Source organism: Haliotis asinina, chromosome 8, assembly GCF_037392515.1.
Source record: "Haliotis asinina isolate JCU_RB_2024 chromosome 8, JCU_Hal_asi_v2, whole genome shotgun sequence".
Taxonomy (NCBI): domain Eukaryota; kingdom Metazoa; phylum Mollusca; class Gastropoda; order Lepetellida; family Haliotidae; genus Haliotis; species Haliotis asinina.
Window position 1 is genome coordinate 47182660 of NC_090287.1, and position 13239 is coordinate 47195898.

Below are 13239 nucleotides of genomic sequence, written 5' to 3' on the forward strand. Positions count from 1 at the left end.
ATGGTCAGGGTTGCTCTCACCACCGAACTCTAGTGTAGACTGTCTTGTCTTAGCCCGGCCACCCCCTCTCGCTCCGCCACGACCCCTTGGGCCAGGGTTCGACTCCACATCGGAACATATTTCCAAAAGGCGGCCGACGAAAGGAGCTGATGTTGTGTTTAAAACGTCCTTCAAATTAGTCTCGACATTGAAAGTGTTCATTGTCCATACACACAGATCATATTTCAGGCTGTGGGGATCACATAAGTATTTCCCACTTACGTGGATAATCAAGTTCAGAACAAGTAATAGCTTCAGTTGTCTATTTAAAAATGTTCCTTGGATGTAAAGTTTTTTCAATACATGTCGTGATTCACTACGACTGAGACAAAAACAGCCAATGCGTCCACGCCAGCAGTCTAGTGAGTCTCCCATGCTGCACTATTATGGTTGACTTTTAGAGGTCTCTGTAAAGGGAATTACTTGGTGGTAGTAAAGTAACAACATCTAGTAAATACAGTATGTACACTCAGGGTCAGAAAATGTTGGAAACAAATGAACACAGTAGAAATAAAAGAAAAAAATGTCAAGCTGCCATTTACCTCCTTGTGTCACTTCAGCAAATGTGGTTTGATACTTTACATTTGTCTGAAGGATACAATAAATGTACAAAGTATATACTTAGATTAAATTCATTCAATCATTCACACACAACAGTAACAACTATGCACTCGACATATTTGTCACTTACTAAATGTACACACATCCTATTTACATTCTTGGTCATGTTTTAACAGTATGATAAATGTAACAACAAATCATATTATTCTGTCTAAAAAGCACATACTACCACACTAATTAGGATAACCCTGAGCTATAAAAGCAGAAACTGTTCTTTTTCTGTTAAACAGTTCCAAATGTTTCAGTACATTAACTGTCAAGTTACAGAATGGTTGTGAAAAGGTACATGTATGCCTTCATGTATTACAACCACAAAACCAGCAGTAGTTTCTGTAAGCAAGGTTTTTTTCCCTGATTTAGTCTTCAAATCTATACAGAGTCCTGCACATATCACAGCCATAAGACATAAGTTCCAGACCAGATATATACAGCTTTGACTTGACTTTTGGCACATTTTGAATGCAGGTGTTGCTAGCAGTCTGGTATCTCCTGACCAATGCCAAGTGGATCCAGCAGCATGGAAGCTGCTGCTGGTGCGGTGAAGGCAGAGCCAGCAGATGGGCCTGGGCTGAGTTGGTCTACTGCTGAACTCTGGTTACTAGATGCTGCTGCTGCTGTCGCCACCGCTGCCATGTCTGTGGAGTAATGCTTGCCCTGAGGGTCAATGCACTCTTCATCTTCAAATTCACTTGGAGGTTTCATTTTTGCCAACTCTTCTCGTAGCTGATTATAGTGTCTCTGTATAAATTAAGCAGTGCAATTTTCAGTCTTTGAAATCTCTCTCTTTCTCTCTCTCCCTCTCTCTCTCTCTCTCTCAAGAAAACAAGTTACACAAAACCAGAATGCTGTTTTCTCCATCATGATGCACTTTTATCTTCAGGGAGGTTGTAGCAATTACATAATGATTTCCTTACATATACATTACGACGTCAAAATAGGGACAAAGTTCTAGAGTGACAATGTCAGAGCTTACAATGGCTTAACAATAACATTGGTTTGAAGTAGCATCTATGAAGTAGTGTTCTTTTAAATTTCGTTTTAGTTTGTCAGCATTTTGAACTTGATAAAAACAGAAATACACATGTATTGTGAATTTAATATTGTTTTCTTTAGCACAGACATCTAGATGCTCTCTCAGTGGGACACATAGGGTTTCAGGACACTTTATTTGTTGTTTGTGGACAATAACCCCGGCTCTCAAATTTTCTGATCGACCAATATCCTGTTCATTACAGCCTGTGCATGTTATGACATATAATACACTTTTGGAAGAACAATCAAACACACAAGAGTATTTATCCTATCTCATTTGTTGTAGCATTATAACTTGGATGAGTGTATAACACCCAACATAGGATGCATAAACCCTGTGTTACCCTTCATCACAATGCTACAACTTTTAACAGTCTTTTATCCAGTGTTACCATCATAAACAACCATGAAAAAATTGGAAAAGGTCGTTGCTAAATAAAAGGTAAATTAGAGCCATGATGATTTACAATTTATATTTCCTGCTATGCTAGGCATGTATTTATAAGCAGAGATTACCATGTAATTTCTTTCATAAAGAGTGAGTGAATGAGTTTAGTTTTACGCCGCACTCACCAATATTCCAACCATATTGCAGTGGTCTGAAAATAATCGAGTCTGGACCAGACAATCCAGTGATCAACAACATGAGCATCGATTTGCGCAACTGGGAACCGATGACACGTATCCACCAAGTCAGCGAGCCTGACCACCCGATCCTGTTAGTCGCCTCTTACAACATGCAAAGTTGCCTTTTCTGGCAAGCATGAACTTCACAGGTTTGTCACAAAGAAAGCATGGGGCGGTATTCACAAAGCTTCTAAGTATTTTCTTAAAGGGGCACTGTTGCGGAGCAAGTTCCTTGGACTGGTTTAAACGTTTGTTATTGTTTTTCTCACGTGAGTACCCGGATGATATCCCAGAATTCGTGACTGATTCGTGACCTTTGCTGCGCAGTCCATATGCGCAATTGATAGTTTAATTATAGACAGATCAACTAAGGTGAAGTCATTTTTACTTCATTACAAAAATATTATGAAAACAAATGAAACACTTTGAACGTTAATCATCTGCCAGTGGTAGAAATGGTAAAAATAGGATGGAAAAATAACGAAGCCAATGTTCGTCCCTATATTTTGTCTCATAACGCTAATTAGTTTATTGTCATATTTGTATGATTTTGAAAAGTAATAAAAGAACACACGGTCTGCTTGTACATATATTAAATTTCTAACATGACTGCAACATTTAAACATTGTATAGACTGCCAATAGGGATCCTATTTCACACACATACGCGATCTAGTGTGTGTTTTCTGTCATATAGATTCTGCTGAATGCTACAACAAATAAATTAAAACAAAGTGCAAATAATGAATGTAAAACAGGCTAATTTTATAGCAACAATGTCAGGCTACTACCTTGTTCAGGAATGTATCCTTCAATATCCAGATAAAAGAACGATATTCCAAGCTGGTAAATAATCCTGCTCTGTGTCGTGTTTCTTGCAACAGTCTAATTTGCGAAAAAGTAACACATCGTTTCACGTCTCTCACATTGGTGAAAACCTGATAAACCTCTCACTGGTCACCCAAGATAACACACCTGGCAACTAATTGTATCATGTCCGCCATTCTAAGTAATTTAGATAACCAATAATGAGCTATCAATCAATCAACGCAATGGTGGTTAATTCTTTGAAGGGAGGATGTTGTTTTTACACTCGTGCTTTACGACAGGGTGTAGTCAGTACAGATTAGTACATCTGCATACACTGCCTTTTGACAAATCCGCTGTAGAGGAGAAAAAAGTAATTAATCAATCAGTGTGTTATCGGTTAATCCTTTGATCGATGTTTGTTTTTGTAACTCAGCTGATAAACCCTCTTGCATCACTTACATACACATATTACATAACATTCAATACATTTTCCACCACAGACCTCAATTTATAATGTTGAGTATTTACTCCAGACAGGAGAAATGCCAAATGGGAACCTGAGTGGTGTTACCACTAATTATACCTGTTATAAATTCATTAACTGACCACCAAGAGATTGATGACAAATAACACGTATAGGTTTGCACAATCAAAGTCGAGTTACAGTAAGGAAGATGTAATCTCTGTGTCGCATGCAGCCTGAAAATACTTATGGGCCAGAACTGTTTTGAGGATACTAACGGAACGTCGTTACATTAGAAATACAAAGAGGCATTTGCTGTGTACTTGGGTAAATAGGTGTAATCAGGTTTTTTTACGTAAGAAAATTTTCTTTTCTCTACCAATGGCAAAGTCATTTTTGTAGTTTACGAATTCAAATACATCAACTGTGTGTTTTTATTGTCATAGATAATAAAGCAGGGTAGCTACCATAGCTACCAAAATTTACGTATGATGTTTGCTATGACAGCTGGGTAACATATAACTTTGCAATCTTTCGGACCGAAACTAATGGCTTGCTACGTGCCTGTAGACATCATATTTTCACATAAAATGATTTAATATCGAGGTAAAAACACACAGAATAGGATCAAATTGGATCAGTCACTATACCATCCAAGCAACCGGAAAAAAACTACACTGCTGGGATATTTTGTTACAATCAGACAAGGAATGCTATGGATATTTTTAAATAACGGCATATGATGGGCATCCGGCCTCCTGACTGTTTAGGTAAAGAAATTCTTAGGTGGACCGGAGTCCAGTCCCTTTGTTCCTCATGGTCGAGGGAGCGGGCGCTGACCAATTTGCAATTTGGTTTCGTAATTAGACTGTTTGCGAGAAACATTATTCGCTCCGCATCACTGCCTCTTTAAGAGTTAAGAATTCTTAAATCCACCAAGAATTCTTATAGTTTCCATTACAACGTTCTTGACTTGTAAGAAAACACTTACATAAGTCATTTTGTTCTTAGTTCACTTCTTAACTTTAAGAAACCTCATGAGGGCACCTAGCTAGAAAATTCATAGTTATCCAATATGGCGGTTCATGGAACCACACTAGGAAGGATGTTAATTAATTAAGTTAATTAAGAACTAAGAGTGTTTCTTAGTTTGGGTTAAGAGAGAAAGTAAGAATTTTTCTTAAACTTAAGAATTCTTAAGGAAATTTAAGTGAAAAACTAAGAAAATTCTCAGAAGCTTTATGAATACCGCCCCTGGAGTACAAATAGGCTATATCCACAGTTCCTATCTACCACTGTAAAACATTATTAGGCAGAGATGTAATATGACCAATGAACATTGAGACTCCTGCAACCTTGCTATTTCTATCACAAATCAAGTGAAGTCAACACTTGATAAAAGTATGACATTTACCGTAAATGTATCCATCCTCTGTTACCAAAAGTTGTTTCAGGCAAACAAAGTACAGCTAAACAATGATGAACTAAATTGGCATGACATTAGTAAAACCCATTAAAACCATAAGTCCAAATAACCATGAACACTATTTATAACCAGATAGTGTAATAACAAGAACAGACCTTGTACTTGTTATTTTGCATGTATTCTACACATGAGATTTCTGGTGTTATGTTCCAACTCTAGTATTGAGATTTTCGTGCTTTGCTCGTGTAGCAAAAGCCTAAGAGCGACATGATGCTTAATTCTGCTCACATGTTTATGGGCAGCTGACTGGGCAGTGGACTTCAGTTAAACCTCTGAGGATTCTATTTTAGAATACCTCTGGTACATGCACAAGAAAAAAATGGTGATTTACAAAAATTTACAAAATTTAAATGTCATATTTACGAACATTTACAAAGATTATAAAGGTGATGTTTACATGGCTTGTAAATTTTTGTAAATTTAGGAAGGATTTTACCACTACTTCTTTCAATTTTGCCATTTCTCAAGAATCCCCATGACTCTGTAAACTTACTAATTTATTACTTCTTTTGTTCTGTTAGAGTTCTTACTGTTGATATGCATAATGGATCTTGCATGTGACATATTTCTTCATGAAAACTGAAGGAATAAACCATATTTTGTATAGTCCATTTGTGCTTTATATCAACGCAACTGCGTCTGGTGCGTGAAAACATGAAAGTTGATGTGTACGGCCAGCATTGATCTATATACCAAATACTTGTGCCTGTTAAAACAGATGTCTTGCCTTTGTTCGAGATCATCATCCCAAGCTCATTCCGGTGATTTTACCACTCTACTCCGTGGGAACTATATGCATTCTCTAAATAACACCTGTCACTAGACCTTTTATGTTGGTGCTCATTAACGGTGTTATGCAATTGGCGTATTCACGAAATCTCATAAACATGTCAATAAATAATTGGTTGTCATGTCAGTACGTGTGGATTGGAGCAAATACTCAAATGAATTAATAAAAATCATTGTGTAACAAGATTTATATAATCATTTACAAGAAGTATGTTAGAGAATATTTAAATGGTGCGTGCCAGTCTATCATTTGTTTGTTTATGTTCGACGTACATATATTTTTAATTTATCATTCATACATAAAACATAACTTACATAACAGTACACTCTGCTTTGCATTTGGTAACTGCGTAAATATAAGAAATTCTTAAAGTGCTACACAATCATACATCATCAGTGTCAACAGTGATAGTTCACTTCATACACAACTGACTCAATAAAATGGGAAAAAACTTTTCCATACTCTGTCCTGGTCTTCCTTTCTGCTTGAAGATGTTTTTTGTCTTAAGTCTATGGTTACTTCGGTAAGCACACCCACAATTTTACCATCAAGACACCAAAAATAATTATCTTACCAATAACATTCTCATAAATGCCCTATATTGATACAATTAGTTTGTGTGTGTGGAGTGCACTTTACAAAGGTAAATAAACCAAAGTTCTAATACAAGATTATCATATGACAAACCACGAGGTTAATTCTTCAATCATATTTAGTATCAAATCTAAAAGAAGCAGTGACGAAGAGGTAGGCAGATCTTAAAGGTCACATGCAACGTAAAACACAACTTTGCAGATTCTGGTACCTGTCGGTATGCACTTACCGAAACAACTCATAAAAAATGCCAATTCAACCTATAAAGTTGAAAAACACGCGATGAAAAAAAAGCTCGCGAAATCGGAGTTCAAACGTTTCACTAAATTCCCCCCAGCGCTGGGGGAAAACTGGTTTCAACAACTGTGCTACGCTGCGTCCATAACGCATGCGCCGTGAATAGGTTCGCGGAGCTTGAAACAGTATGCATGCCCAGCGTCTGGGGTCGTAAGCAGTAGTCTAATCTTGGTTGTGTACACAAACAAGTAAATAATCTACTCGTTACGTAAAAAAAACTTGTTGATTGTGGTAAGCAGTCTCTGTCACAGAGAAAGCTCAGTGTCTGGCTTATTCACACCTATATGTCTGCCTGTCTGCTAAAGACAACATGCAGTACACAGCTTCAATCACTGACCACGTGCACGTGCAGTTTGACACCTATCAGACTATACGACATAAAGAAAATAAGTTGATTTATGACTCCTGCACCCGAGTCCCGTGTCTGCCGCATTATGTAATTAGGCTCGTGTGATACACATGACATGTTTTATGTCTGTGGGTTGCAAACAAACTACATTCACTTTTTTCGGATGACTGGATCTGACGGAAACTGGTGCAAACTCTTGTCAGTTTCAAGTCCTGCTTTGTACTTGGACGAATGGCAGATTCCAGCCACGCAGTAGTTTACCATCTCTACTGACATGATTTTTGATTGGATCGAGCGCAAATGCAGAGAACATGTATTTACAAAACCCAACATCTCTATATACATTCTTTATGGATAACAAATTCTTCTAGCGTATATGGTTTTGTTTGACAATGGTATATGAATCCATACAGAAACGACGCATCAAGTACAATAAGAGAAGTTGTTATCCATAAAGAATCTTACTTTCTTGTGACTCGCTATACTTCTAAAATGCCTATCAAACAGATCGTCTTTCTGTACACACAATGAACCCTCAGCATATCACCAAATGAAACAGCCAATCAGACGCCGTCGTTACACTTGCGTGCACATCCACCCGCTATGACTGGGTTTCGGGGGCTTCGTCTCGTGGGGAGTAAGCCCAAGTACAAAATATTGCACTTTTGAATCGCGATTGTTCGCTTATAATTTTGTTTATTTGTTTCTTTAAAAGCAGCAATGTATATTATATGTCATGAATAAGTGATAAATGTGTTTGAATTATGTTTCATTTTTTGGTTGCATGTGACCTTTAAGATGGACAGATTATTAAGATCAGATAATTCACTATTTCCGTATAAGATTGTATTCACGCTTTACCCATGTTTGTAATTCAAATTTATAGACATATGTGACAACACATGTTGCATTTCAAGTGTGTATTGTATGTTGTATGGTACCGGTGTCGATATAAACTGTAAAGCTGTTCACAATCCCATTTCATTTTTTATCAATAAAAAACAAACACATTTACAATAATTAAGCACAAAAAATGAGATGTGTAAATCATTCCCTCTGCTGGTGAAGGCCGTGTGGGATTAGTTAAACGACCAAACCCAGTTGACCATGCCTTATAATCCTCTTACTCTTGAAATAAACAACTTCAGTCCAAAGAGGATACCACTAGTGGGATTATTTGGCTGATTTGAGTTAGTGTTTTGATAACGCTTAGTCTTGATGAACAATAGTCTATTTCAACAACATGGTCAATTGGTAAAATTCATATTAAAGTGACATACTTTTATTTACATGTTTCACAAACCATTGTGTACACGTGCACTGTCTATGGTATTTCTTGGTTGGAGAAGTTACAGAGAGGAAGAGTAACTCAAAGTAATTTGATGACCTTTTGAGATCTAAATAAATAAATGAACACCCGATGGGAAAATGCAGTTGATCATTGCACACCAACATACGGACATTTTCGCTATCGTGAATTTGAGACTTTACATCTACAAAGCCGTTCAGAATGTCTGTCAGCGATATTTCTTCAGAAGGCACATTCAGCTCAGGTGAGTATATTGCAGATGACGCAAGTATATTATTTGTAAAATCAGTAAGGCAATCCTGATGACGCCATGTGTTCCTTCAGCAGCATGGTTGTTGAGAAATCTTACACTCAAGACTACCAGATCATTTAGCAGGGAGCTCAATACACAGAGTCGTAGATTATCCCTGCATTTAGTAAGTGGTTAGTATACTGAATCACGATATGAGAACAACAGCCCGACTAATTGGCGGATCAAAGGTTTATTCCATGTCATAAATATCCTTCATGGGACTTAATCAGGTTATGGGGGTGGAATATATTCCCAGGTAACACCAGCTGTTTTTTGTGGTTAAGCTGAAGGATTACTTGTTGCATGTAATTTCAATTATAACGTATAATTAGTATAAGACTGATTTTGGATGTATTCTTACAGACGTAAACCTTGCGTTTTATGGTTTTAAGAAATAGGTTTCATCAAAAACAACAATCACGGAGCAATACAGACTAATCCCAGTATTCATGCATATACGTATTTTGGGTTCATACGTCATTACATGGATGGAATAGTGACTTTAATAGATATAAACCCATTTACTCACAAAACAAATCCTTTTCAAAATCGCTAAGGCATTTCAAAATCAAATTTAACACAAATATATAATAAATTGATTGTTTATTTCTTTGTAAATGTTTGTAACGTTTTCAGACAAGGTATTCTTATACGATGTTGTATTAGCAGTAATTCGACTTTATTTAAAACTTTAGTTGTAATACCTGCTAGTTATTTTGTAAGGTTTTTCAAAATGCTAATTGTATTTTTCCCATGAATCCATTTTCACAGACAACTGTGAGGCAGGCTCTCCGGAATGCTGAGTCTGTAAGAGGAATGACCCTAAATGCACAACAGATGCAAGAATATACTTAATATGATTTAAATACAGTAACTGCAAGAGTTTCAATGCATTAAACCATTCAACACGTAAAACTTCAGGTGTTTCTACAAGAACCTCGACATGAATTTATCTTCATGGTTCTGACAATAAATTTAGAATTGGACTTTTTCAGGACATCATGGGATTTTGCTAAGGCAGCTCTCCCTGTTATTCCGCACGCTGAGTTTCAAGGTGTTGCAGTGCTGCTTAATGCTCTGTGCAATATGCATCAGTGCGCAACAAAAAATGAGCGCAACCCACTGTCATACAAATAAGAATGCTCATTTCTTGAGCTCCAAACGTGACTTTTGTTGCACAGTAAAATTATGTAACAAAGTATGATGTTCATGGGCGATTTTGTTCAACCGTTTGAATCTTGTGCATGTGTTTGGTGACGACTTCCTGTTATAATTCTGTAATCACTATATGATATATGTCAGTTTTATTGAAACATATCGTTTCAGTCAGGGTATTGTATTTTGTTTGTTGCAGTGGCTATGACAAGATGTTTGCAGACAAAAAAGGAAACCGTCTCAAGAAAGAAAAAACAAACACAATGATGTCATGAGAAAATATTCCAGAAAAACTACAGTAAGTAAACACGAAAGCCAATTTAACTAGCTTTCGGGAATCAAGAATTAGATGAAACTGTTTGAAGAGGATGCACTACGTAATTTGGCTTACCATCAATTAACAAGGAAGAAGACTTGTTAATTGATGAATCTTAACTGAGATGATTTCAATTAACAAGGCATTAGGTCTTGTTAATTAATGAACCTTATACTGACATGACTTGCTCATCAATGCACAAGGGATTAGGCCTTGTTAGGTGTTGAGGCTTTGCTGGGAGATACAGTAACAATCACCCCATCGTATTAATCCGTATTAAACCTGTGTTCTAATGCACTAAATATACAAGTATCAATAATACTTGCTATGAGATTATGAGAATAACCATTGATTCTATTTTCACATTGGTTTACCATTCACTTTATGCAAGTATAATCATATTGACTGTTTTCTTCAGAAATCGAATGGAATGGATGCGACAGGCAGACCTCCCCAGCCATAAGGAAGCAAAATATGAACAAGTAGTAAAGAATGCACAACTACAATGCTACCCCATTTTTTATTGTATATTTGATAATAATGTGTAACATATTTTCCGTAAATTTGTAAATGGAATGTTTTTGTATGGAATTTAATCTTCCTCTTTCTTGTTGTAATCTGATATTTCCTTCCCGAAGGTAAATAAACATGTAGTGTAAGCTTGACACTGTCCATTTGTTTGGGGATAATTTAATTCGCATGAAAGACGAGAGTATTATAAAAGTGAAATTCCGCATTATAGAATACCATTTCCATCAACAGTGCAGTATTGACCATGGAGCACTATCAAGCGAAAATCAACTTTATTTCAATGTTATGATATGCTAAATTCCTTGTTCACGCGTCACAAACCAAATTCAGCACATTACAACTTTCACCACCTAAACAACCCACTCCTCGGCGCATTATCGCGATGATGACACTGCAAGATGTCAAACCAGCCTACAACTCAGCAGAAACAATTTCAATTTTTTTCCACTAAAGATGCAGCAGAGTACTAACTATAGCGAGGGAAATGGAAGCAGTATGACTCGCCACATCTCAAATATGGTTCCTATGCTGTGAAAAAAATGACAATGCACAAAGCCGAACAAGGGCCATTCTGTGTTTTTTTACAGGATTGGATTGTTGCTGGGCTGACCACAGAAAGGAAGAATGAACAGAAACAACAAAAATCAAATATGATTGTGAAATATTTCAAAAGGTGACTTATCCCATCTGTATCACTGGTACTATTGGTAAAGGTTGGATCGACCACATGATTCATAGCAACATATACTGTCATGTGTTATGTTGTCATAACACAATCTCTATCATTTAGCATATTATCAGAGGTGACAAGGTGATATTGTTTATGGTTATTGTTATTCATTGTTCCCAAACGCAAAACAAGTGGGATACTGAGTCGGAATTGTTTTCTAAACAGCTTGTGCATAGTGAAAGAAACACCCATGCATCTTCACTCCACCGAACACTGTAGTAAGAGCATCAACATCCTACCCCTAACAGAGTGACCCCTGTCCACTGAACAGTGGTCTCTCCCACTCTTATTTCACGCCCCAATTACCCCATTAATTATGTCGAGGGGTTAAACTGTTATTAGCCTTTGGGATTAATTAGGTGTGAATTTGAGGCCTTGCGGACCGTTTTACCATCACCCACCAGTTATCTCCCCTTGTGGATCTTTCCAAATTGTGTCTTGTAAACATCATCTTTCCAAAAATTTTAATGTCTTGCAAACATCATTACAAAAGATTTACAAGCTTGTAAACGTGAACGTTTTTCGCAGTGATGCTGCATGAGAACTAACTACAGGGTGTATTGCGGTAATATAATACATCTAGGATAATAATACTCAGTCATTACGGTGAGCTTGGAACACTGGAAATAACATGCCAACAAATCAGCAAATTCATCATACAATTTCACTGTGTGCTCATAAAAATATTCATTGTATATCTGGACTTATTTTGTTTAATGTTTTCATTGTTTTGATTAAATTTTACCAATGCTTACTGGTCACATGAATTTGTCAGGTAAATACTAAATCTATGTCAAAACTCACCTTAAGAGCCAGGGTATTGTGAGCAATGGATCTGCCTGTCTTCTTGTCGCTGCTGTAGGCCTCCATTTCAGTGATCCAGTCCTCACACTGCTTTAGCACCTCATGTCTCTTTAGCCAAAAATGGCGTTGGATCACCTGCAATCAAAGGTTAATGAACATTTCTCAAGGTTAAGGAGGTACCATCTGGGATTCTCCTCCTTTTTAAATGTGACACTGGGACCATTCATAAATTTTGGCATGTGTGTACGTGTGTGTGTGCGTGTGTGTGAGTGTGTGGGGGTGGGGGTAGAAGTTTTCTATTTACATTGTACATGCTTCTCATCACCCCACAGCCATAATATTAAGAATGGTTCCTAAAAACTGCTTTAATTCCAACTTGGCTTAAATACCAGCTTACCAGCGACAACAGATTTATCAATGTTGTCCTAGGAGCTTTGTAACTATATGTAATAATTCAAACTGTTTTTAAGAAACCATTGTCGGCATTTTATTGACTGATGCACCCGCCTATCAAATTAATCACATCAAATAAACAATCTTTAATTATGAGTTTATTCTTGTGTATCACAGTCACATGACGTTACAGATTGTATGAGGTAACTAGTCTTAGTTATGGTAAAATTCATCCATATCACCAACTGTATCCAGTTAATTATAATATGTAATTATAATATATCATGATAAATTGCCATTCTCACATCTCTGAAACATGGTGGAGAGTTCCGGAGCATCTCAAGCATTGCCCATTTGACTGTGGCCTGTCTGATGTTGGCATCATACTCTCTTGAACTCGCTGTACCTGATGGTGTTCCTCGAGATCTTTCATATCCAGGTTCATTGAAATATGGCTCATTGACAAGAATCAATGACTGGATGGACACAAGGACCTGAAAACATACAGTAAAACTATTAGCCTTGAAGCTGTTGGCGATGACACGTAATTGTTACATATCTGCTTATATTTAATTGGTGCTGAATGCTGCATGTATTCCTAG

The 13239-nt window shown here is 36.9% G+C and overlaps 1 protein-coding gene across 1 annotated transcript; it reads right to left on the reverse strand.

Moving 5' to 3' along the window:
- Nucleotides 1–501: 501 nt before the first annotated feature.
- On the reverse strand, nucleotides 502–13169 carry LOC137293801 (baculoviral IAP repeat-containing protein 6-like). The gene is made up of 3 exons (XM_067824549.1): nucleotides 12943–13169; nucleotides 12245–12379; nucleotides 502–1398 (listed from the first exon to the last, which is right to left on the reverse strand). The coding sequence occupies exons 1-3, from the start codon at nucleotides 12982–12984 to the stop codon at nucleotides 1132–1134; spliced, it is 444 nt and encodes a 147-aa protein (XP_067680650.1). The 5' UTR covers nucleotides 12985–13169; the 3' UTR covers nucleotides 502–1131.
- Nucleotides 13170–13239: the final 70 nt, after the last annotated feature.

Excerpts from the sequence above, each read along its gene's own strand:
- LOC137293801 (XM_067824549.1), bottom strand. The coding sequence starts at position 12,984 with ATGCTTGAGATGCTCCGGAACTCTCCACCATGTTTCAGAGAT. Across the intron at positions 12,380-12,942 it reads CTCCACCATGTTTCAGAGAT|GTGATCCAACGCCATTTTTG; the intron begins GTGAGAATGGCA and ends CTTTGATTGCAG. Across the intron at positions 1,399-12,244 it reads ACAATACCCTGGCTCTTAAG|AGACACTATAATCAGCTACG; the intron begins GTGAGTTTTGAC and ends TAATTTATACAG.